The sequence below is a fragment of the Bos indicus genome, chromosome 20 (assembly GCF_029378745.1).
Source record: "Bos indicus isolate NIAB-ARS_2022 breed Sahiwal x Tharparkar chromosome 20, NIAB-ARS_B.indTharparkar_mat_pri_1.0, whole genome shotgun sequence".
NCBI lineage: Eukaryota > Metazoa > Chordata > Mammalia > Artiodactyla > Bovidae > Bos > Bos indicus.
The window spans coordinates 3821432-3846108 of NC_091779.1; the positions used below are offsets into that span (position 1 = coordinate 3821432).

Genomic DNA, 24677 nt, shown 5'->3' on the forward strand with positions numbered 1-24677 from the left:
CCACAAGAATCCAATATAAGAGCAGCCTTTTCCCAGACAATGCCAGGCCAGCTAGAGCCAGCCGCTGCCCAGCAGCCCTCCTCTCCTGGACCCTCCACCCCATGCCCAGGGGGTCCACAGTCCAGCTAGGTCAGGGCTTACCTGAGAGCTTTCCCGGTAGGCTTCAACCCAGGGTGGTGCCACCTGCCCCAGGAAGCATTTGGAAATAAATGGGCAGTCAGGCTGCCACAGCAAAGAACTGCTGCCGTTTAGTGAGCAAGAGCCAGGGATGCTGCCCTTCCTTACGTGGCAAAAACTGTCCCATCGAAAACGCTGGCAGTGACCCTGCGGGCAAACACTAGCCACAGGCCTCACGGTGCAGACAGAACAGTGAAGCCTCACCGAGGGTTTAGGACCTGCTAAAACTGGGGTAGGGATGGGAGAATCAAAGGCTTCCAGCACCCAGCCCTGGGAGCCCAGGGGCCTCCTTCCTCTGGATCAGGGCAGCCAGAGGCATGCCTGGGCTCAAAAGAAGGAGGTGTCTACCAATAACCCATAATCTCTCTCATAATAACTACCAGGACATCTGTCTTCCTAGGAATATCACGGAAACAGTACCAAGCAGGGAAGTGAAAAGATTCTACAGTGATTTGAGACAAACTATTTCTTGTTTCTGAGCCTCATTTTCTTCATCTAGTAAATGGGGTCATATCTTTTAAACTAATTAATTTTTGGCTGCATTGGATCTTCGCTGCTATGCACGAGTTGCAATTACCGGCTACTCTTGGTTGCAACGCCCAGGCTTCTCTTGTTACAGAGCACAGGCTCTAGGCACGAGGCTTCAGGAGTTGCAACACTCGGGCTCAGTCGTGACTCACAGGCTTACTTGTCCCTTGGCATGTGGAATCTTCCCAGACCAGGGATCGAACCCGTGTCCCGTGTCTCATCCACAGTACCACCAGGAAAAGTCCAATGGGGTCATATTATACAACCAAGTGTGAGACCGAAAGAACTGCTCTATTTTTCTATTTCCATTTTTGTTTTGTTTTTCAGGCAACTAGATACAGGGGACCCCTAATAAGGGCTTTGTTTTCCCATTTAGTCCCCTCTGTCTTCGGCCTCCTGCTCCTACTGCCTTCATCCTCTCTTCTCTCCCATAACTCTTCATTTTTCTAGTCGTTTCCCTTTCTCAAGTCAATTGCAAATTCAGTCCTTTGTTTTCCATCCACTTCCACCTCACTCACTCCCTTTTCTGGGTCGCTATTACTCCAACAGGCTGTGTCAGTCTAGAGTAGACAGCAGTTGTTTTTTTAGCAACTCCAAATCTTTTCTGCTTCTGGAAAACCATGTCCCCCACCCACAACCACACTGTTCTATGGTGGCAAGGGAGACTGTCATATTGATACATACGCCGGCCCAATTCTCACAGAGTGACTACAAGCCGGGCCAGTCAGAGAAGCCTGCTTGCTAGGCCTCCCCAGTTGGACCGGGAATCTGCATCTGAGCCACGCTGGGCCCATCAGAACTCTTCACTGGGATTATTGACTCTGAGATGTGAAATGCTGTGGCTCAGCTCACTCTGCAGGAGGTGGTACTGGGAAAAGTGAACACTTAGCCAGAAGCTGCGGAGAAGGCAATGGCACCTCACTCCAGTACTCTTGCCTGGAAAATCCCATGGACGGAGGAGCCTGGTAGGCTGCAGTCCACGGGGTCGCTAAGAGTCGGACACAACTGAGCAACTTCACTTTCACTTTTCACTTTCATGCATCGGAGAAGGAAACGGCAACCCACTCCAGTGTTCTTGCCTGGAGAATCCCAGGGATGGGGGAGCCTGATGGGCTGCCGTCTATGGGGTCGCACAGAGTCGGACACGACTGAAGCGACTTAGCAGCAGCAGCAGCAGCCAGAAGCTGTGGGTGAGGGCTTACACTGAGAGCCTAACCAACATGCACAGAAAGGCAGAAACCAGGGACATTCAGGGCAGCAATGTTTTCCAGGGTCCAACCACACATCTCCAGCTGCAAATATACAACTCGTATCTGTCCCAACAAGGTTCCGTATACCCTATACACACATTATCCTGTCTGCCTTAAGTCACATGAGACCAGCTTCTATCATCTGCCACCAGGAGAGTCTAAGGAGGGTAGTGGTTAAGCACTTGGGCTCTGAAGCCAGTTGTTCCTCAGACTAGCTTTGCGACCTTGGGTAAGTTAATTAACCTCTCTAGGTGCCAAATCCTTCCTCTGTAGAATGTTAGCAGTCATCTGTGAGGATTCAGTGAGTTACATATTAAACACTGGCTCAGTGCCTGGTCGCCATCATAAAAGAACCAGGACTCCAGCCTGCTGGCAGCAGCAAAAAGGGATTTGGGGTTAGGGTCCAGGTGGGAGTGAGAGGCAGGTGACTGGTCCCTGCCAGGCCCACCTGCTAGGGCTCCTGAATATCAGGGCGCTTTTGGGAACTAGGGATCCTGCAGTGTCATAGGCTGCTAAAGGAACGGCAGTGCTCGTTTCTACTACTTACTGAGCACCCACTATGTGTCGGGCTCTGTGTCGGGCACTCTGGTTTTTAGGGCAGTTCAGACCTCATCTTGGAACTTGAAAGATCCAAAAAGTTGTGAAATTCCACTCCCATCTTCAGAGAAGCGCCTCTGGGGAGAGGAACACGATTCTCTGGAGAATGAGGACCACTCCTCCTCACGACAACACTGAGTCATTCCTCAGCCCAGGAAAAAACTCAGCGTATGATAGGCCTCTCTGATGGGCTGGGCACCTATAGATGCTTTGCGTGTAGTGTCTCATTAAATCACCATACCAACTCATGAGGTAAGAACTATCAGCCCAGTCTGTCTGAGGACACTGTGGTTCAAAAGGGTTAGCTGACTCATCCAAGGCCAAGGACAGATCCAGGACAAAAACACAGATCTTTGGACCTCAGAGTCCTTACCCTACTTTATATCTGAACTGTCTCAGACAGCAGACACTCTTCCTTTCTCTCTCTGCACAAACGGATCCCCACCAGCCAGGGAAAACTTCTTCACACCCATCCAGAGCTGGAATGCCTGCTCTGCTTGGCGACTATCCAGTGAATCTCAGAGGAAGTTTGAAATCCTAGACAGAAGTAAACACTTAACACGAGGAAGAAACCAAATGCCTAGCAGCAAGAGGAACATTACCCTTAGCTTCCCTGTGATAGTTACTTTGTGCTTTAGCTCACAGGTCACAACTCTGCAGGGAGATTCTGTTGTTACACCCATTGCACAGATGAGAAGACTGAGGCCTGAATGGTTAAATGTGTTTATTCAGCTCAGAAGTGGCAGAACCAGGATCTGAACCAGGCTTGTCTGTGTCTAGGGCCCACACTTTGCTCAGTTCACTGTGCTCCTTTCCATTTATTCCCGTTCCACTGAGAAGCACAAACAGTGTCTCCAGTGAGGCCACATCCTTGCCTGGGAGGCAGAGCTACTGAGCAATTCTCTAACACAGCCCTGGGTTGCATAAGGCCATGCAGGGGAGTGGGGGTGCCTCCAGGGGCCCAAGAAGAGGCAGACAGACTGCCACCCCACCTCCCAAGCTTCCTCCACTGCTTGCCAGGCTGCAGATTTCCGGCCCCAGGGGGAAGGATGATTTTCCAAAACAGAACATTAGGTCTCAGCAGGCGTCCACACCACAGCTCCCAGGGCCCAGTGGTAACTGTGTAAATACTCGCACACTCAACTCCCCCTGAACGGTTCTTCCTCCTTAGTTGGCTTCCTGGTTTTCTCAGCGGCCTCTGCCAAGTCACTAGGAAAGCTGACGCCCCCATCTGCTTACGTCCCATCTCTGCTGGGTTCCAGGTGGGATTCTGGAGTCTGCTCGGGAAGTCAGTGCCCCCACCCCCCGGACAGCGGGGCCGTGGTGGGGGAAACAGCATGGGAAATGAGGCCCCACCGGGCACATCCTTGCCTGCTGTCTCCACCCTGAGCTTCCCCGCTGACCCCTCAGGCTGCTGCAGACCCAGGCTCTGTGTGTCCTGCCTTCTCTGTTTGACACGTTCTTGAAGGCTGAGCCGAAGGTTTGCCTTGAGTTCCCCAGGGCACATGAGACTCTCCCGTCCCAAGACTCTGCCTGACCTGGCCCTTCCTGCCTTCCCTCCACCTTTGACAGAGCCGGTCCACTAGCAGCCGGAGCCAGAGGGACGCGAGTCCAAACTCCGCTGCTTCTCGCCTCCGTGGACCGACCCTGAGCATCTCACGCTAGCATGGGCTTCGGTGCCACACCATGATGGGTACAGTTCCCTCCCCTCTCCCAAGTGTCCCCTGGAGTGCTGAGTAAATGAGATCACATCTAGAAAGCACTCTGTCTAATGGCTGGTGTCTAGATGATGCTTCAGAGACCCAACACATATGTGTTATTATTTTTACCATCACTCCCCACAAAATATACTACCGGGCCTCCTTACTCGGCGCCTCTGCCCACAAGGCTGGACCTCTCTGCCCAAGCTGGTTTACCTGGCAAGTACCTACCTGCCTTTTCACAACCCAGCTCAAACTATCCTCTCACCAAGTCTCTAGAATCATAAACACCCAACCCTCAGGCCCAAGTAGGGGAACAGGCCACCCCTCCCTGCACACCCGCACCCCAGCACTGGCTCCTTCCCCAGTCCCGATGCTCCCGTGTCTCCCCACTGGCCTGGGAAGCCTGCAGGAGGAGGACGGGGGTCTCTGTCCTGCCGTCCCCAGAGCCCAGCACAGGACAGGGCTTGGCACACACCAGACACGACAAAACAGCAGGAATTACAGCTGGCTTTTCTGGAGAGCTTACTCTATCTTCTTATAACCAGTATCACAAAGCTCTGGATGAGCCTTCATTGTCACTTCAGTTATACAGATGAGGAAGTCCACAGGCAGCAGGTGAGGTGACATGCATATCCAAGGTCAAAGAGCTGGGCGCAGACTTGGATCTGAACCCAGGTCTCCCTGGCCTTCCCTGGTGGCTCAAACAGTGAGGAACACGCCTGCAATGCAGGAGAACTGGGATCGATCCCTGGGTCGGGAAGACCCCCTGGAGGAGGACATGGCCACCCACTCCAGTATTCTGGCCTGGAGAATCCCATGGACAGAGGAGCCTAGTGGGCTACAGTCCATGGTCGCAAAGAGTCAGACATGACAGCGACTAAGCACACACACACTCTCAGGCTCCAGGGTGCAAGCTCTTAGCCTCTCCAGCTAAGAGGATGAAACAGGAGGAAGGACAGCCATAGCACATGGGGGCTGGGCCTCAGGGTCCCAAGGAGCCGTGTCTCCAGGAACAGAACCGAGTGTGGCCTCGCTCATGCCTGGTTATGAGAAGCCCTCTCACACAGCTCACTTCAAGAGAGCACCAACCCTACCCTCTTGGGGACAGAGAACTTCTAACAAGCTCCCAGGTAACGTTGATGCTACCACTGACCAGGCTTTGGTTCCTGAGGGTTCAGAGCTGAGGTTCTCCAAGTGTGGTCCCTCGGATCGGCAGCATCAGCTGGGAGCTTATGAGAAACGCAGGTTCTTTGGCCCCCTCCACAGACAGAAACCCCAAGAGATGTACCCAGCAAGCTGAGACTCAGAAGCCCACCAGGTGACCAAGAAGCACTAAATCTGAGAACCCACTGGTCTCGCATCGCTCGTGTAAGACCTCCAGCTCTCGGCTCCCAGTGGCCTGGGCTCGGCCCGCCTCTGTCCTCAGCAGGTCTGCGGCAGGCCCTCCCGTCTCTGAGCTCCGGAGTCCTCAAAGCGGGGATGGAGGAGCCGTGCCGTGTCTGTGCCAGTCCTGATTATCGCTGCGGTTCTCTATCACAGGGGCTCGCTGGTGCTGCAGGTTCTTATGGACATAACTAAAATGTTCCTTCAAGAGACGAAGGTAGGGACTTCCCTGAGGGTACAGTGGTTAAGAATCTGCCTTCCAATGCAGGGAACATGAGTTCAACCCCTACTCAGGGAACTAAGATTTCACATAACCCGGGGCAACCAAGCCCAAGCACTCCAACTACCGAGCCTGCCCACCCTGTGGCCTGTGCAACTCAACTAGAGGAGCCCGCACACCGCAACGAACACCCTGTGAGCCACAGCCAAGCCCCAGCACAGCCAGAAACAAAGAAGGACACGGAGGGAGCTGCTAGAGAAACCGCACACAATGACGCTTCTGAGTGAAAAGCTCAGGGCTGAGGAAGAGGAGCGGCTGCAGGTGAATGAACTATTTACTCTCAGAGGAGGATGTCAGTAGAAAGTAGGGGCAAATGTAGTTAAACGATTAACAAGAGATTGCCATCTCTCTACTGTTAATATCACCCCCTAAATCCTCTCTATCCGCACATCCTTCTACGGACAAGGCAGGCAGAGGTAACTCAGAGCCAAGGTCTGGAGGGTGAGACTGCACGCACTTTCTGACTTTCCCTTTAAACCTTCCTGCACTGTGCGCATTTTCTATAACAAACACACAGAGCTTTTTCATCAAACAATGAAAATCATTGCTCCAAAAAATAGCATTATAGGCATTTATACAACAATGAAGGAATAGATGCGGGAGGAGTTAAAAGCTATTGTCTCAGCGGTGGGGACAGGGAAAGGAGGTAGTAAAAGCAGAGGACACAGACGTGTGTTATTTTGGTTTAAAAACGTATTAAAAATACAAAGAAGTTATGACACATGCTACCACATGGATGGACCTTGAGGACATTGTGCTAAGAGAAATAAGCCAGTTACGAGAACACAAATGATTGCACTTGTAGAGAGACCTGGAGGAGAACGGTGGCTGGCGGGAGCCGGGTCAGAGAACGGGGAGGGACGCTGCTTAATGGGCACAGTTCGGGCAGATGACGAAGTCCCAGAGACGGGTGACGGTGGCGGCTGCACAGCGGTGTGGATGCATTTTGTGCCCCTGAACTAGACACTGACAAATAGCTAAAATGATAAATTTTATGTTATGAGGATTTTGTGTGTGTGCTCAGTTGCTCAGTGGAGTCCAACTCTTTGTGACCCCATGGATTGCAGCCTGCCAGGCTCCTCTGTCCATGGGGTTTTCCAGGCAAGAATACGGGAGTGGGTTTGCCATTTCCTCCTCCAGGGGATTTTCCTGACCCAGGGGTTGAGCCCACATCTCCTGCACTGGCAGGTGGATTCTTTACCACTGTGTCATCTGGTAACCCTATGTATATTTCACCGCAGTTGGAAAAAAAACGAAGAGAGGGGATCCATAATGAAAAAAAAAAATAAGGTTTCGATATATGCCCCTGATGTACTATTTTCCACCTGCAAATGGACCTCCATCTGTCACTTTCCCTCAAATTCTATCAAAAGCAGGAGCACAAGGGGCTGGACCAGCGCCTCCTTGAGGCACTGCCAGCCCGCGGACGAGATCATGGTTGGCAGCGAGGGGCTGACTGTGTGCTACAGGGTGCTGGGCCCCCATCACCTCCACAGACCAGGTTCCAGGGGTCTCTCCCCACCCCTAGTTGCAACAATCAGAGATGTCTCCAGACACCGCCAGTGTCCCTGGGGGATAAACTCTCCCTCAGTTGAGAACCCTGGGTTAGATGCAGCCACAATGGGAACTGTGCCCCGCTGGACGCGGACAGACTAGAAGGACCTCAGCATCCCATGGGAGTGCGGACTCACACTCCCTCCTGTCCACAGAGGCTGGGCCCAAACCTCAGGTGGGTAGTGCGGGGCTCTGCCTTCCCACCTCGCCCGAGATGCCCCTTACCCAGCCTGATGTCCCCCTCGAGGGTCATGAGCACGTTGCCGGCTTTCAGGTCCCGGTGGATGATCTTCTTGCCATGCAGGAAGGTGAGGGCTTCCAGCATCTGGCGGCAAACCACCTGAATCTGGGGCTCAGTGAGGCCTCTGTCCAGCTCTGCAAACAGAGAGGAGAACATGTCAGTTCAGCAAGCGTTCAGTGCAGGCCACTGCAAGTCAGGCTCCCGCAGGCACAGAAGCACACCAGCCGCCAACGTGCTTGAGCCCTTACTGTACACCAGGTACCCTGCCAAGCACTTTTTACGCCACCTACTTTGGGCTCACAGTAACCCTATGGGACAGGCACAGCTGTTACCCCATTTCACAGGTGAGACTGATGCTCAGAGAAGTCAAGTCACTTGCTCAGGGTCACACAGTAGGGTCACAGATCTGAGACTGAAAACAGCCAGCTGGGCTTCAGAACTCAGGTTCACAAACACAACGCTTCTGAAGGGCAGAGACCCATTCCGTGAGCAGGTCCTGAGTGTCAGGCTCCGTGCTGTGTGCAGGGTCTCAGAGAGGCATGGAAATGATGAGCAGTGCTGGGAACACAGTGGGCGTGGGGGCGAGGGAGGGCAGCAACCCCTTCTACCTGGGGAGGCAGGAGGCTCCCCAGAGGAAGAGGCTCTGAAAAACGGTAAACAGGCTGCTGGCGATGGTGGGGCACGAGATGTGGGAGGAGAGGGGCCATCGCCAAAAGCCTCTGGGGCACTAGCTGGAGCCGCAGATGCACTCACAGACACAACACACACAGACACACACACTCCACATACAACACAGTGTCCACTGAGAGACGGCAGGGCTGTCTTCTCTGAGCAGGTGGGGAGCACAAACAAGACTATTCCTGCAGGGGCAACAGCAAGTGCAAAGGACCCCCCCCCCCGCATGGAGAAGTGGAGGATACAGGTCGGCAGGAGATGTGGAGGCTGCGTTTTCTTTGAAATCCAATGGGCAGTGCAGGAGAGGTTCTGAGAGGGACAGAGATACAACCTGAGCTTTGCATTAAAAAATTCCTCCTGGCACAGCAAGTGAAGAGCTTGCAGGGGAACAAGAGTGGGCAGGGGCTTAGCTGGCAGCCACACGGTAGTCCAGGAGGGCTACGTGGTGGCCAAGGCTTCACAGAGGAAGGATTCCTGACAGGGAGGTGGGAATGACAGGGTGTGCGACTAGTGGGTGCAGTGGGAGGAAGGGCATGAGAAGAGCCAAGGATGATATCCCATGCTCATTGCTTTGTGAGCCATCATGATTATTTATTTCTTTTAAAAATATTTTGGGCATGCCAAGGGGCAAGTGGGTTCATAGAAACCCACACTCCTGCATTGGAAGCTTGGACTCTACTGCAGAACCACCAGAGCAATTCAGTTCAGTCGCTCAGTTGTGTCCAATTCTTTGCAACCCCATGGACTGCAGCATGCCAGGCCTCCCTGTTCATCACCAACTCCCAAAGCTTGCTCAAACTCAAGTCCATCGAGTCAGTGATGCCATCCAACCATCTCATCCTCTGTCGTCCCCTTCTCCTCCTGCCCTCAATCTTTCCCAGCATCAGGGTCTTTTCAAATGAGTCAGCTCTTCGCATCAGGTGGCCAAAGTACTGGAGTTTCAGCTTCAACATCAGTCCTTCCAGTGAACACCCAGGACTGATCTCCTTTAGGATGGACTGGTTGGATCTCCTTGCAGTCCAAGGGACTCTCAAGAGTCTTCTCCAACACCACAGTTCAAAAGCATCAATTCTCTGGCACTCAGCTTTCTTTATAGTCCAACTCTCACATCCATACATGACTACTGGAAAAACCATAGCCTTGACTAGATGGACCTTTGTTGGCAAAGTAATGTCTCTGCTTTTTAATAGTTAGTCATGGCTTTCCTTCCAAGGAGCATCTTTTAATTTCACGGCTGCAGTCACCATCTGCAGTGATTTTAGAGTCCCCAAAAATAGTCTCTCACTGTTTCCATTGTTTCCCTACCCATTGGCCATGAACTGATGGGACCAGATGCCATGGTCTTAGTTTTCTGAATGTTGAATTTTAAGCCAACTTTTTCACTCTCCTCTTTCACTTTCATTAAGAGGCTCTTTAGTTCTTCTTCGCTTTCTGCCATAAGGGTGATGTCATCTGCATATCTGAGGTTATTGATATTTCTCCCGGCAATCTTGATTCCAGCTTGTGCTTCCTCCAGCCCAGCGTTTCTCATGATGTACTCTGCATAGAAGTTAAACAAGCAGGGTGGCAGTATACAGCCTTGACGTACTCCTTTCCCGATTTGGAACCAATCTGTTGTTCCATGTCCAGTTCTAACTGTTGCTTCCTGACCTGCATACAGATTTTTCAGGAGGCAGGTCAGGTGGTCTGGTATTCCTATCTCTTTAAGAAATTTCCAGTTTGTTGTGATCCACACAGTCAAAGGCTTTGGTGTAGTCAATAAAGCAGAAGTAGATGTTTTTTCTGGAACTCTCTTGCTTTATCGATGATCCAAAGCATGTTGGCAATTTGATCTCTGGTTCCTCTGCCTTTTCTAAATCCATCTTGAACATCTGGAAGTTCACGGTTCATATACTACTGAAGCCTGGCTTGGAGAATTTTGAACATTACTTTGCTAGTGTATGAGATGAGTGCAATTGTGCGGTAGTTGGAACATTCTTTGGCATTGTCTTTCTTTGGGATTGGAATGAAAACTGACCTTTTCCAGTCCTGTGGCCACTGCTGAGTTTTCCAAATTTGCTGGCATATTGAGTGCAGCACTTCATAGCGTCATCTTTTAGGATTTGAAATAGCTCAACTGGGATTCTATCACCTCCACTAGCTTTGTTCGTAGTGATGCTTCCCTAAGGCCCACCTGACTTCACATTCCAGGATGTCTGACTCTAGGTGAGTGATCACACCATTGTGGTTTTCTGGGTCATGAGGATCTTTTTTGTATAGTTCTTCTGTGTATTCTTGCCACCTCTTCTCAATATCTTTTGCTTCTGTTAGGTCCATACCATTTCTGTCCTTTATTGTGCCCAACTTTGCATGAAATGTTCCCTTGGTATCTCTAATTTTCTTGAAGAGATCTCTAGTCTTTCCTATTCTGTTGTTTTCCTCTATTTCTTTGCACTGATCACTGAGGAAGGCCTTCCTATCTCTCCTTGCTATTCTTTGGAACTCCGCATTCAAATGGGTATATCTTTCCTTTTCTCCTTTGCCTTTAGCTTCTCTTCTTTTCTCAGCTATTTGTAAAGCCTCCTCAGACAACCATTTTGCCTTTTTGCATTTCTTTTTCTTAGAGATGGTCTTGATCACTGCCTTCTGTACAATGTCACGAAACTCCATCCATAGTTCTTCAGGCACTCTATCAGATCTAATCCCTTGAATCTATTTGTCACTTCCACTGTATAATCATAAGGGATTTGATTTAGGTCATACCTGAATGGTCTAGTGGCTTTCCCTACTTTCTTCAATTTAAGTCTGAATTTGGCAATAAGGAGTTCATGATCTGAGCCACAGTCAGCTCCCAGTCTTGTTTTTGCTGATTCTATAGAGCTTCTCCATCTTTGGCTGCAAAGAATATTATCAATCTGATTTCGGTGTTGACCATCTGGTGATGTCCATGTGTAGAGTCTTCTCTTGTGTTGTTGGAAGAGTGTGTTTGCTATGACCAGTGCATTCTCTTGGCAGAACTCTTATTAGCCTTTGCCCTGGTTCATTCTGTACTCCAAGGCCAAAGTCCTGTTATTCCAGGTATCTCTTGACTTCCTACTTTTGGATTCCAGTCCCCTATAGTGAAAAGGACATCTTTTGGGGTGTTAGTTCTAGAAGGTTTGTAGGTCTTCATAGAACTGTTCAACTTCAGCATCTTCAGCGTTACTGGTCAGGCCATAGACTTGGACTGCTGTGATATTGAATGGTTTGCCTTGAAAATGAACAGAGATCATTCTGTCGTCTTTGAGATTGCATCCAAGTACTGCATTTCGGACTCTTCTGTTTACTACGATGGCTACTCCATTTCTTCTAAGGGATTCCTGCCCACAGTAGTAGATATAATGGTCATCTGAGTTAAATTCACCCATTCCAGTCCATCTTAGTTCACCGATTCCTAAAACATCGATGTTCACACTCCTGCCATCTCCTGTTTGACCACTTCCAATTTGCCTTGATTCATGGACCTAACATTCCAGGTTCCTATGCAATATTGCTCTTTACAGCATCACACTTTACTTCCATCACCAGTCACATCCACAACTGGGTGTTATTTTTGCTTTGGCTCTGTCTCTTCATTCTTTCTGGAGTTATTTCTCCACTGATCTTCAGGAGCATATTGGGCACCTACTGACCTGGGGAGTTCATCTTTCAGTATCCTATCTTTTTGCCTTTTCATGCGGTTCATGGGGTTCTCAAGGCAAGAATACTGAAGTGGTTTGCCATTCCCTTCTCCAGTGGACCACGTTTTGTCAGAAGTCTCCACCATGACTCACGGTGTAGGGCCACCCAAGACAGACCAGGGCAGTCTGTGATTACTTAGTTCTTGCTCCTGCCCAAGCTCCCTGGGCTGAGGTCAGCCCTCAGGCTGAAGGCTCCCATGCTGGTGGGCAAGGGCACTGCACTGAGGCCTCCCTCTGGTTGGGGCTTCCAGGGTCCCCTGCAGTGCCTGGAGGAATCCCCACAGTCAGATCCCTCAGGCTCAGTAAAAACAAACATGCAAGCCAGGGTGGAGGCGCTGCCTGCAGTGTCCTGGGAAGCCCGGCTCCAGAGCAGGGCTCCTGAACCAGGGATCATTCTGGGTCCGTATCTCCTTCCCTGCAGCCTCGTCCTCAACCCCTGCATCTCCTCCAGCCGCGGTCCAAGATCAGAGTCTGTGAGGACTTCAGGGCCACACAGACTGCGCCTGAACTTGGGCACTGCCTCTTACTGGCCATGTGATTTCTGGCAATTCACTCTATCTCCCTGCATCTTCATTACTGGTCTGTAAAATGGAATGAGGAGGACATGAAGGCAGGGCTCAGAGATAAAGCATGTTAATGTCTCAGCATGGAACACAATCAAGAAAAGGTGATGACTATTATGCTGGTCCTGAGATTATGCTGGACTGTCTGTAGCAAATTTTTAAATGTCAAAAGTGTACCTGGCTCATGTCTGATTTACTTACATAGATGAAACAGGAAAAATCAAAGTGAGGAGGAGGAGGAGGATGACCTCAACACCACCATTTATTGAGCCTTTACAATGCACCAGCACAAGGATAAAGTGTTGGGTGCATCATTTCATGAAAGCTTTATAATAATCCAAAGAGGTAGATAGACATAACACAATTTAAAAAATTTTTTTTTGTTTTGATGTGGACCATTTTTTAAAGCCTTGTTATTAAATTTGTTACAATATTGCTTCTGTTTTATGTTTTGGTGTTTTTGGCCAGGAGCCATGTGAGATCTTGACTCCCCAACCAGAGATTGAACCGGAAGGTGAAGTCTTAAGCACTAGATGGCCAGGAAAGTCCCTATGACACATTTTTAAAGTCCAGTTTATTAAGATACAATTTACATACAGTAAAATTCGCCTTTTGGGGGGTACAGTTCTGTGAATTTTGGCAACTGTATGTGGTCACACCAACAGTCCCACAGTTTAGATACTGAATACATACTTCTATCACTCCCCAAAATTCCCCACTGTCCCCCTTCCACCCCCCAACTCTAGCCACGAAGCAATCACTAATTAGATCTGTTCCTATAGTTTCATCTTTTTCTAGAAAGGCATATAATTGGAATCACACAGCATGGTGAATTTTTAAGGTAAATTTTTGATTACATAGCAATACATGAATACTTTCTTCCTAGTAAAATAAAAGTTGCAACATTGCAGATGAGCCTAAGTCCCCTTTGAAACCACATCCCAACCTGCGCCTCATCCTTCTGCTCTGCAGGAGGGCTGAGAGCCAAAAATGTGTAACAGCTAGCAAGTCACGGCCAGCAGGATCAGAACGAGCACTGGCCTTAACAAACTAAAGCGGCCATATAGTGATGTGCTGGATGCATGCTCCCCCCATGCTATAAAGGGGCCAGCCCAGTGCCCACAGCCACCAAGCCAAGGAACCTGGGATGGCCCTCAGGAACCCTGGGCCCCGAGCCCAGGCTCATCCCTCTACACAGCTCTGCAAGGCGATGGGCGACAACCTGGGGCAGAAAGGCCCTCTGAGCAGGGCAGGCATTTGTGGGAGAGTCAACCCCTGGCCACAGAGCTGCAGCTGCAACCTGGCTCTCACTGGGCCAGCTCTCCCCATGCCAGCTTCTCTTATCCCACCTGGATTTCTAAAATAGTAATGGCACTGTTTCTTCAAGCTGCCACCAACAGAGAGCAAACCGTCTGGGGCTGGACCAGTTAGTTCCATCAGGAGAACTGAGAGAAAATGGGTGGAGATCCCCGCTTTTCAAAGAACCTCCCTCAGGGGTCTCATTTTCACCTCCTACAAGTGCTGTGGGGTTCGGCAAGGGGGCAGCGCACCTGTCTTACATCCAGACAGCTTGAGGGAGCCAGTGATCCACTCAAGGACATGTGGCTCTTTGAACGAGAAGTTTTGGTCTTCTGAGTATCCTGCATCCTCTCCAGTAACCCAACCCCTGCTCCCAGATGCGGACAGAGTGGGAAGGTACTCAACCAGGCCATGGGCATTACTGGGGTAGGGACGTGATGGATCTCAGTGCTCGACAGAGCCAACCCCGGCACCACTGCCCTGTATCAAGGAGGACTCACCCAGGGGCTTCCCTGGCCGTCCAGTGGTTAGGACTCCATGCTTCCACTGCAGGGGACACAGGTTCAATCCCTAGTTAGGGAACCAAGATCCTGCAAGCCCCTCAGAGAGGCCAAAAAAAAAAAAGAAATGACTCACCCAGCATGATGGCATCCACAGCTCCCCCAGGACAGAACTCGATCATAATCTGCAGAAAATACAAGGCAAAGTAACATGAGCAGCAGTGCCCAGCCCACGAATCGGGAGCCCCTCCAGGGCCGGCCCTGATCAGACAGGTCTGCTAGCACCTGACGCATTTGCTCTTCGGCCCCTCTCCCTCCTGCCCAGGGGTTTGTCCAGTCTGCCCCCACACTCCTGAAACCTGACATCAGTTCTTACAGGAGGCTCTCACACCCAGGAATTACTTGGGCACTTCACTTTTCAGGGGAAAAAAAAAACAAAACAAGTCACCATGGAAACCCACAGCTTCAGTGAACAGCCTTTTCAGCCGAGCCCACATCCTTCCCTTCTCCTCTGATCGGCCCTGTCTGCTCACTCACCCCCACCCGCCAGCCACCCTGCTTCTTACAATCCAAAGCCAGGTCTCAGAGGACACCTCCCAGCCACACACAAGCTGGCCAAGTCCTCCTGGGACTCCAGCACCTGTCTGTTGACTCTTCTCCATCACCCAGAGCCTGGAGTATCAGAACATCAGGTCCTTGAAGCCCAGCTCAGGTAGAGAAATCAAAGCCCAGAAAGGAGCTGTAATTGACCAAGGCCACACAGGTTGCCTAGTGGCTCCTGAATGGAAAGCAGGTTTTCCTAACCTCCAGGTCATTCATTCATTCACTCAGCACACATCCAACAGGTAGCAGGCCCTGGGAGAACCACCTGATACGGGCCTTCAGGGGCCAGCCCAGTGCAGCAAGTTGGAAAAGCCAATTAGAGCCACAAGTGCCGGGGTGCTGACACAGGCCCCTCCCTGGTCTACTCGCATCTTCACTCTTTCTGGCCCACTCTGGGCTCCTATCATATACAGGAAGACGCTTTCTCTTTTTTTTAAAGTGCAGGTAGAGATGGGTGGGGAAGGCAGAAGGTGACACAAACTTCAAGGCACTCCCAGCATCTCCTCCAGCTCAGGGTCAGACACAGTGCCTGAGGGGCGCTCAAGAAGGCCTGCCGCTCTAAATAGAAAAGAAAACCTCAGCTGTGACCTCACTGGGCCAGAGCCAGCTCTCCAGCCATAGGAGGGAGGAGCTGCTTCAGTGTTTGGACGAGGCCTCCTAACTTGTAGTTGACTTTCCAGAGGCTTCCTGGCGCTGTAAATATGAGGATGCGGTGATGCCTGGTTGGACCCAAGTCCCAAGCCCACCGCTCACTAGTTGTGGCCTTGGGCAAGTCATTTCAACCTTGTGAGCCTGTTTTCTCAACTGTAAGACGGAGCTGCTGATGCTGTTCCTCTTAGCTGGGCCCCACCTCTGAGCTATATTTAGGGTACAGGCCACCCCTGGAGGTCAAGCAGGGAGCTCTAAGCTGGGCCAGGGACACCAGAGAAAAGGGTAAAAGGGAGGGGAAGGCTGTGGTGCCCTCCCTCAGCCCAGGGCAGCAGACAGGCCTGCCACATGCTGGACAAGGCTACACGCCACGGGAGGGGGCCGGACAAAGGAGTGCCCACCCGCTCACATACCACCACCCACCAGGGAGGAAGCACAGGGCCTCTGATGCTCCCACAGTCACTCTGGTCCTGCCTGGCCATGAGAACGTCAGGCCTGCCCCAGCTCCCCTGGACTACTCTTTACCACCGTGCTGACTATCGTCCTAAATAAAAGTCATCAGAGATGCGTTAACATGCTGCAACCCAGTACACGAGGAAGCGGTCCTTCTTTCTTCCACTCACTCACTCGCTCGTGTGTTCACTGAACCAACCACCAACCAACCAGGCTTGTTCCCAGGGTCAGAGTGACCTGGACATGGGCATCAACCTCTTGAAGCTCTGCCTTTTAATAATGCTTGGCACTACAAAAGAGAACCCCAAATCCTACTAATTGCTAGAAAAAGCCAAGCCACAAGAGGCAGCAGTGGAAGAGAAGCCCAGCTCAGTCACCACACAAGTCACTTACGAGTACGTGGCCTGTAAGATGGTGGAATGGCATGCCCAGAGCCCACAGGAGCGACAGAGTCATCCAGGCCTTGATGGGCGACACGTAAGACTCAGTCAGTATGGACTGTTTCTAGGACTTCTTTCTTGAGCTCAGGGGTTCAGGGTTTTTTCTCGTTTTGTCTTGTGTTTTGAGACCCCATGAAAGCCACCCTCTCACCCCTCATATAGAAAAATGCAAATACAAACAAATGTTCGTGTGCAATTTCACTGACTTCTTCCATGCCCTCAAGTCCCACCACCAAACCCAGGTCAATGTTTTCACCAGCTACTGACTATGCAGCCTTGGCAATGACCTACCTCTCTGTGAAATGGGACGACACTACAGACGCCCCCAGAACCACTCTAAGGATCCGATGAGGTGGCAGCAAGCCCGAGCCTCACGCACACAGAGGCTCAGGGCAGGCTCAGCTGTCTCTTCCTCTACTAGGGGCAGCTGAAAAGGGAAAAGTGGTGGGCTTGGCCTCGAGGCCTGGCATGCGTGTGCTCAGTCACTTAGTCCTATTCAACCCTTTGCGACCCTTTGGACTGCAGCCTGCCAGACTCCTCTGTCCATGGGATTCTCCAGGCAAGGATGCTGGAGTGGGCTGCCAAGGCCTCCTCCAGGGGATCTTCCCCACCCAGGGATCAAACCCACGTCTCTATGTCTCCTGTACTGACAGGCAGGTTCTTTACCACTAGCACCACCTGGGAAGCCCTTCAAGTCAGCTTCCTCATTAGCTATGTGAACCTAGGTAAGTCACTTAAGGTCCCCATGCCTCGATTTCTTCATCTGAAAATGGTACTAATATTTTCTGCCCCCAGTGTCATCAGACAGCCAATGACATGTCCAATACAAAAGCCACAACAACGAATATGCACTTGGTGAATCCAGCAAAGGAAATCTCTAGGAAGATCACGCTTCAGTTCAGTTCAGTTCAGGTCAGTTGCTCAGTTGTGTCCGACTCTTTGCGACCCCATGAATCGCAGCACACCAGGCCTCCCTGTCCCTATTTAGGCTTTCTACAAAAACATGCCTTCCCAGAATTACAGTTCATCAACACTCCCACTGCCAGTATCAAAAGTCAATATGAGAAGTGGTCAAACCTGGGCGGTTCCTGCATCTTTCAGTGAAACTGTTCCTTACACAAGGCCCTTACACAAGGCCCTTACACAAGGCCCCCATGACCCCTCCCCTCCCAGGTCAGCACTAGGAAAGTTGAAGCAGTCTCCTAATCTGGTTTGCTTCCTCTTCTGCAATTTGAGACCTCCATGATGCCTTGCACTTCCCATATTTTTTTACTTTTTATTTTCTTTGAGGCAAGGAATATGACCTTATTTGGAAAGCCAGCAGACAGAGAAGATGGCAGACTAATATCTCAAAATAGACATCTTCCATTATCATTATTATTCTGCGCCAGCTACTGGGAAGCTCTGAGTTTAGCTTTGGTTTTACTCCTATGAATAAATGTACCAACTTTTCATTCTAAACCAGGATTAAATCTACAATTTTCTACAATTTGCATATGGACCCTAATGAAGTGTCTTTAGAAGATGACTGTCCTGGAATCCACACTTCAAAATGTGAAGCTCTTTTTGAAACAGCAGTCCTCATTTGGAGTTAATCATAGCCTATGTCAGAGTGATATTCTGTTGTATTAACTTTCTGTAATTTTGCCCAACTGTACTTTCATATGTGGCAAAATACAGTTTGGTTTTTCTTCTTCTCCTTTTTTTTTTTTTTTTGAAAGTGGCTTTTTTCGGCCCTTTTAGTTTAAAAAGTTTCATGTCTTGGTGCCTTTTATATGATATAAAACAGAAAAATAATGTCTCTCATGACATGGTTCACACTGGGTTCCATTACATGGGTCTTAACACTTCACATTTCAGCTCTCAATCACAGGGAGCTTATAACATGAATTTCGTAGTACTTTTATAGAAATGCATGAGGTTCAATTAATAAAATGATTATCTCAATAAATGTAATAATGACAATAAATAAAAAGAAAACAATCATCTGAATGCCTTAGGATATTACTAAATAGCCTGTTTAGAAAAGAGAATGGAAAAATTACATCAATACCCACAGAAGGTTTCAGTTCAGTTCAGTTGCTCAGTCGTGTCCAACTCTTTGCGACCCCATGAACCGCAGCACACCAGGCCTCCTTGTCCATCACCAACTCCTGAAGTTTACCCAAACTCATGTCCATTGAGTCGGTGATGCCATCCAACCATCACATCCTCTGTCATCCCCTTCTCCTCCTGCCCTCAATCTTTCCCAGCATCAGGGTCTTTTCAAATGAGTCAGCTCTTCACATCAGGTGGCCAAAGTATTGGACTTTCAGCTGCAACATCAGTCCTTCCAATGCACACCCAGGACTGATCTCCTTTAGAATAGACTGGTTGGATCTCCTTGCAGTCCAAGGGACTCTCAAGAGTCTTCTCCAACACCACAGTTCAAAAGCATCAATTCTTTGGTGCTCGACTTTCTTTATGGTCCAACTCTCACATCCATACATGACTACTGGAAAAACGAGAGCCTTGACTAGATGGACCTTTGTTGGCAAAGTAATGTCTCTGCTTTTTAATATGCTATCTAGGTTGGCCATAACTTTCCTTTCAAAGAGTAAGCATCTTTTAATTTCATGGCTGCAATCACCATCTGCAGTGATTTTGGAGCCCCAAAAAATAAAGTCAGCCACTGTTTCCCCATCTTGGTCTATTCTTGTATTTTCTACATTTTATTCAACTAATATGGTATAAAATTTCATATTAGAAGTACTGTTAACAAAAAGTACTGGCCTAAAATCACCCATGGCTACAGATGCATCTATTCATCTGGAAGGGGATAGGGCTGTGCCTATCCACAGTGAAAGTCCCAGGAGGACCATGCCCAGAACACCCTCTTTAGGGTTTTCTATGTATAAGAGCTTGTCATCTGCAAACAGAAATAATTGTACTTCTTCTTTGCAATTTGCATTTCTTTTATTTCTTTTTTCATAATTGTGCTAACTAGCGCTTTCAATACTATGCTGAAGAGAAGTGATGAAGGTAGGCATCTTTGCCTTATCTCAAATCTTAGAGTTTTTAGACTCTTACCATTGAATATGTTCACTGTGAGTTGCTCATATATGACCTTTATCATGTTTAGATACTTTTCTTCTATTGGTTTGTTAAATGTTTTTCTCATGGGAGTGTTGAATTTTGTCAAATACTTTTTCTTCATTAGCTGAGATGATCATGTGTTCTCCCACTTTTATTCTGCTAATGCAGTTTGATATATTCATTGATTTTCATATATTAAACCATCCTTGCTTCCAAGAATAAATTCCACCGGTCATGGTGTATAATCCTTTTAATAGGCTGCAGTGTAGCCAAAAAACCAACAACAAAAGCACGCTGGGCTTCTAGACACGAACAATGGACAATTCAGTAAAAGAAAATTAGGGAAACAATTCCATTTATAATAGCATCAAGAAGAAAATACTTAGGACTATCTAGGAAAAGGGAATAAGATTAAACCAAGAAGGTGGAAGATTTGTACACTGAAAAGTGCAAAACACTGCTGAAAGACATTAAAGATGACACAAATAAATCTAAAGACATCCTCTATGCATGACTGAAAGACTTTGTTAAGACATCAATACTACCCAACACAATCTACAAATTGAATGCAATCTCTATCAAATCCCCATGGCATCTTTTATAGAAACTGAAAAAGTTCATACTAAAATTCATATGGAATATCAAGGGAACCCAAGCACCAAAAGAACCTTGAAAAAGGACAGTTGGAAAAAATTGTTCGAAGAAAGTTGAAAGTCTCATACTTCTTGATTTCAAAACTTACTACAAAGCTACAATAATCAAAACAGCAAGGCACTAGCATAAAGACAGACATACAGACCAATGGAAGGAGATCCCAGAAATAAACCCTTGCATATATAGTCAGATGATTTTTAACAAAGGGGCCAAGACCATTCAGTGGAAAAAAAATAGTCTTTTCAACAAATTTTGTTGGGAAAACGGAATTACCAACATGCAAGAGAATGAAGATGGTCCCTTACATCATGTACCAAAATTTATTAAAAATGGATCAAAGACATAAATAGAAGAGCTAAAACTACAAAATTCTTAGAAGAAAAAAAAATGAGGGAAAAGTCATGACATTGAATTTAGCTATGATTTCTTGGTTTTGACACCAAAAGCACTGGCATCAACAACAAAAAAATTAAACTGGACTTTATCAAATATAATAACCTTTGGACATCAAAAAACACTATCAACATAGTGAAGAAGCAACCCACAGAATGTAAGTATATATGACACTTACAAATCATATATCTGATAAGTGACTACATCAAGAATATATTAAAGAAAATACTTTTACAACTCAATCTTGAATAGACACTTACAGATATACAAATAGCCAATAAATGCATGAAAATATGCTCAGCATTACTAATTAGAGAAATGCAAACCAAAACCACAATTTAGACCTAGAGGGGCAGGATAGGGTGGGAAGTGAGAGGGAGGTTCAAGAGGGAGGGGACAAATGCATACTTCTGGCTGATTCATGTTGATGTATGACAGAAACTGATACAATATTGTAAAGCAATTATCTTCCAATTAAAAATAAATAGGTTTTAAAAAACCACAACTAGATATCACTTTTCACCCATTGGGCTGGCTACTTTTAAGAAAACAGAAAACAAGCAAGGATGTACAGAAATGGGAACACGTGTATTGCTGGTGGGAATGCAAAATGCTGTGGCCACTGCAGAAGACATTATGGCAGTTCCTCAAAAATTTAAAACTAAAATCTTAAAAATTAAAAACAGAATTAAAAATGGAATTGCCTTATGAACTGGTTTTCCACTTCTGATTATATACCCAAAGAAATGAAAAGCAGAGTATCAAACAGATGTTTGTATACCAAAGCAGCATTATTCACAATAGTTAAAACTTGGAAACAACCCAAGAATACATCAAGAGATGAACAGAGAAACAAAACGTGGCACATCCACACAACGGAATATTATCCAGTCATTACAAAGGAATGAAGCATTGACACATATGAATGAATCTTGAAAATAATATGCTAAGTGAAAAAAACATCAGCCACAAAAAGCCACACATCTCTGATTCCATTTCTATGAAATGTCCAGAACAGGCAAATCCATGGTAGACAGAAGGAGATCTAACCAGTTAATCCTAAAGGAAATCAACCCTCAATATTCACTGGAAGAAGTGATCCTGAAGCCGAAGCTACTTTGTCCACCTGATGCGAAGAGCCAACTCACTGGGAAAGACCCTGATGCTGGGAAAGATTGAGGGCAGGAGGAGAAGGGGATGACAGAGTATGAGATGGTTGGATAGCATCGCTGACTCAATGGACATGAGTCTGAGCAGCTCCAGGAGATGGTGAAGGACCTGGTATGCTGCAGTCCATCCAGACGCAAAAAGTCAGACATGACTGAGCAACTGAACGACAACAACAATAGAGACAGAAAGATCAGTGATTGCAGAGGCTGGGGGAAGGCTCCCAGGGTGATAGACTGTGGGTCTTAAAATATGACCTAAATGCTTTTCAGCTCAGAAAAGTGCTGACGCTATATGCGAAGCCCTGGCCAAGGTCACCTATTCAGTCTCTCATTTAATCCTTACACATTTCTTTAAGATGAATACTGTTATTATCTCCATTTTCTAGGTCAAGGATCTCCTAAGTTTATCTGTAAAGAGCGTGCATGCTTACTCACTCAGTAATGTCTGACTCTGCAACCCCATGGACTGTAGCTTACCAGACTCCCCTTCCATGGGGAGTAAGAATACTGGAGTAGATTGCCATTTCCTTCTCCACAGGATCTTCCTAACCCGGGAATCAAACCCTCATCTCTTATACTACAGGAGGACTCTTTACCACTGAGCCATCAGGGAAACCTTTCCATGAAGAACCAGATAGTAAATAATTTTGGCTCTGCGGGGCTTTGACTCTGATGCTCCATCCTGAAAGCAGTGGTGGACATGACCTGATCAAATGAGTGTGGCTGTGTCCCAGCAAATCCCATGGGCCACGGTGCTGGGACTTCAGGGTGTGCAAGAAGGTGGCAGGCCAGATGTGGCCCGTGGGTGGCTCCCTAACACCTCTGTTCCAGATGAGAAAACGGAAGCAGAGAGCATTTCAGTAACTTGTCAAGGTCTCCAACTAATAAGAGATGAGGCCAGGATTTGAACCCAGGTGCTCTGATTCATGAGCTCATAGTCTGTCCTTGGGCTAGAGTTCTTCCCCAGTCATTTGGAGGACACTTAACACGTCACACCCATCCCTCATGGCACCGGAATATCTTTTTCATGAGGATTTAACCCCACCGGCCAGGTCGGAACTGCCCTCCCACCCAGTCTTGAGACCCACAGCAGGTACAGGCCGAGCTGAGATTTGATCCCAGGCTGCTCACACTAGCTGCCCTGCATGAGGAAGACAGGTCTGCCTGAGCCTGAATACAGGGAGCACACTCTAGGGCAGGAGGCGTTTGCTTTTCCTGGGCCCTCTTGCCAGGTGAGTAACCTCGGCACAGCTGGTCTCCCTAGTCAGCACTCACGAGCTTTTTGTGTCCCTGGAGACCTCAGCCCATAAACATGCTCAGAGGACGCCCAATGGGAGACAGCCTGCAGTCACTGAATTGGGACTGCCTGGCGCCCAAAAGAAACTGGAAACCTGTGTTCACCTGGACCCCCTATCAGTTTAGATTAAGCAGCTGTCATGGAGTGGCTTAAGGGTCACGGCCTTGCTACATGATCCTGGAGGGCCAGCTCACCTCCCCGATCACGCGTGCATTCATTCATCCGTGGACTGATTAGGCACCTACTCTATTCCTGCACTATCTCAGCCATGGGAATTTGGCCCTGCACCTGTGCAGGTACTCTCTCCCCACATGGGCAGTGTCCTCTCAGAGTTGCCCTGGAACTGGTGACGATTAAAATCTTCCTCGAAGCTGTTGCAAATAGAGAATCAGCTCAATAATCCTTTAGGACTGAGAGAGCAGAATTTAAAAGCTCTCTCCTCCACCTGATCAACTCTTCAGGACGAAACACTGACACCAGAGTCCTGTGCCAAGCTGATTTCTGCCCCAGTAAGTAACATATACACAAAACCCACCGCCCCCCACCCCCCCCCCGAGTTCACTGTCCCCCGTCGCAGTTTCACTCCATGCCCTCAACTTCCTTAGGACGTAAGCGGTTGCCTGATCAATTAACACAGGTCGGCCTCAGTTTCCCCATCACGACAAGTAACAGGAACTGAGAGTCTTATTCTGTGCCCGGCCCTATGCCAAGTGCTTTGCATAAATTATCTTACCATTTGAAGTGGGTATTCTAAAGAATGCCTCTGCCTCACAGGATCTATCGTGAGGATTAAAGGTAACAGGGGTTAAGGTAACAGATGCCTGGCTCTCAAAACATTACCTGGCAAACAGTAAGTAACTGCTTGACAAACGCTACCCGTTATTATCAGTATCTGGTGATGCTTTATTCCCATTTTATGTATGAGAAAACTGAGGCTCAGAGAAATTAAAGTCACAGAAATAGTAAGCACCAGAGCCAGGACCTGAACTGGGACCTCTCTGGGTGTCAGGTCAGCTGCACTCACCACCATGAAGGAAGAGACCTAGTGACCCCATGCCCCCATCCTTGTGCTTCAGGAAGGAAGCCAAAAAAGCTTGGGACATAGCCTCCCGGCGGTGGGGGAAAAGGCGCCTCTGCCTCCCTGCTCCAGCACTCGCTGGGCCCCAGGGGTCAGCTCACACATACCAAGTGAGCTTGCTCACCCGGAGATAAAGGGGCCAAGATGTCACAGCCCAGATAAGAGCAGGCTTGAACCACCCACGGGGTTTCGGACATTACCAACATGTACAGCCCGCAGGCAGCAGGACCAAGCCTGACCATCCTCAAGAGACAACTGAGGCATGCTCAAGCCATGCCCTGGAGACCGCACGGCACTCGAGGCCTGGCTCTCCTCCTTTCCCTGGCCCTCCCCAAGGCCAGCAGGAGCTCTGGGTACACAGAGATGCTCAATGATTAAATGTTGGCAACACTCCTGCAACCAAAAGTAAATACAATTAA

At 48.5% G+C, this 24677-nt stretch overlaps 1 protein-coding gene across 2 annotated transcripts in view; it reads right to left on the bottom strand.

Moving 5' to 3' along the window:
• STK10 (serine/threonine kinase 10) overlaps positions 1-24677 on the bottom strand; it is a 124778-nt gene that overhangs the window by 59691 nt on the left and 40410 nt on the right. For both annotated transcript variants that reach the window (XM_070774519.1, XM_019982823.2), the window contains exons 3-4: positions 14585-14633; positions 7698-7847 (exon numbers count right to left, since the gene is read on the bottom strand). In XM_070774519.1, coding sequence (XP_070630620.1) covers positions 7698-7847; positions 14585-14633 — 199 coding nt within the window. The remainder of the gene's footprint in view (positions 1-7697; positions 7848-14584; positions 14634-24677) is intronic.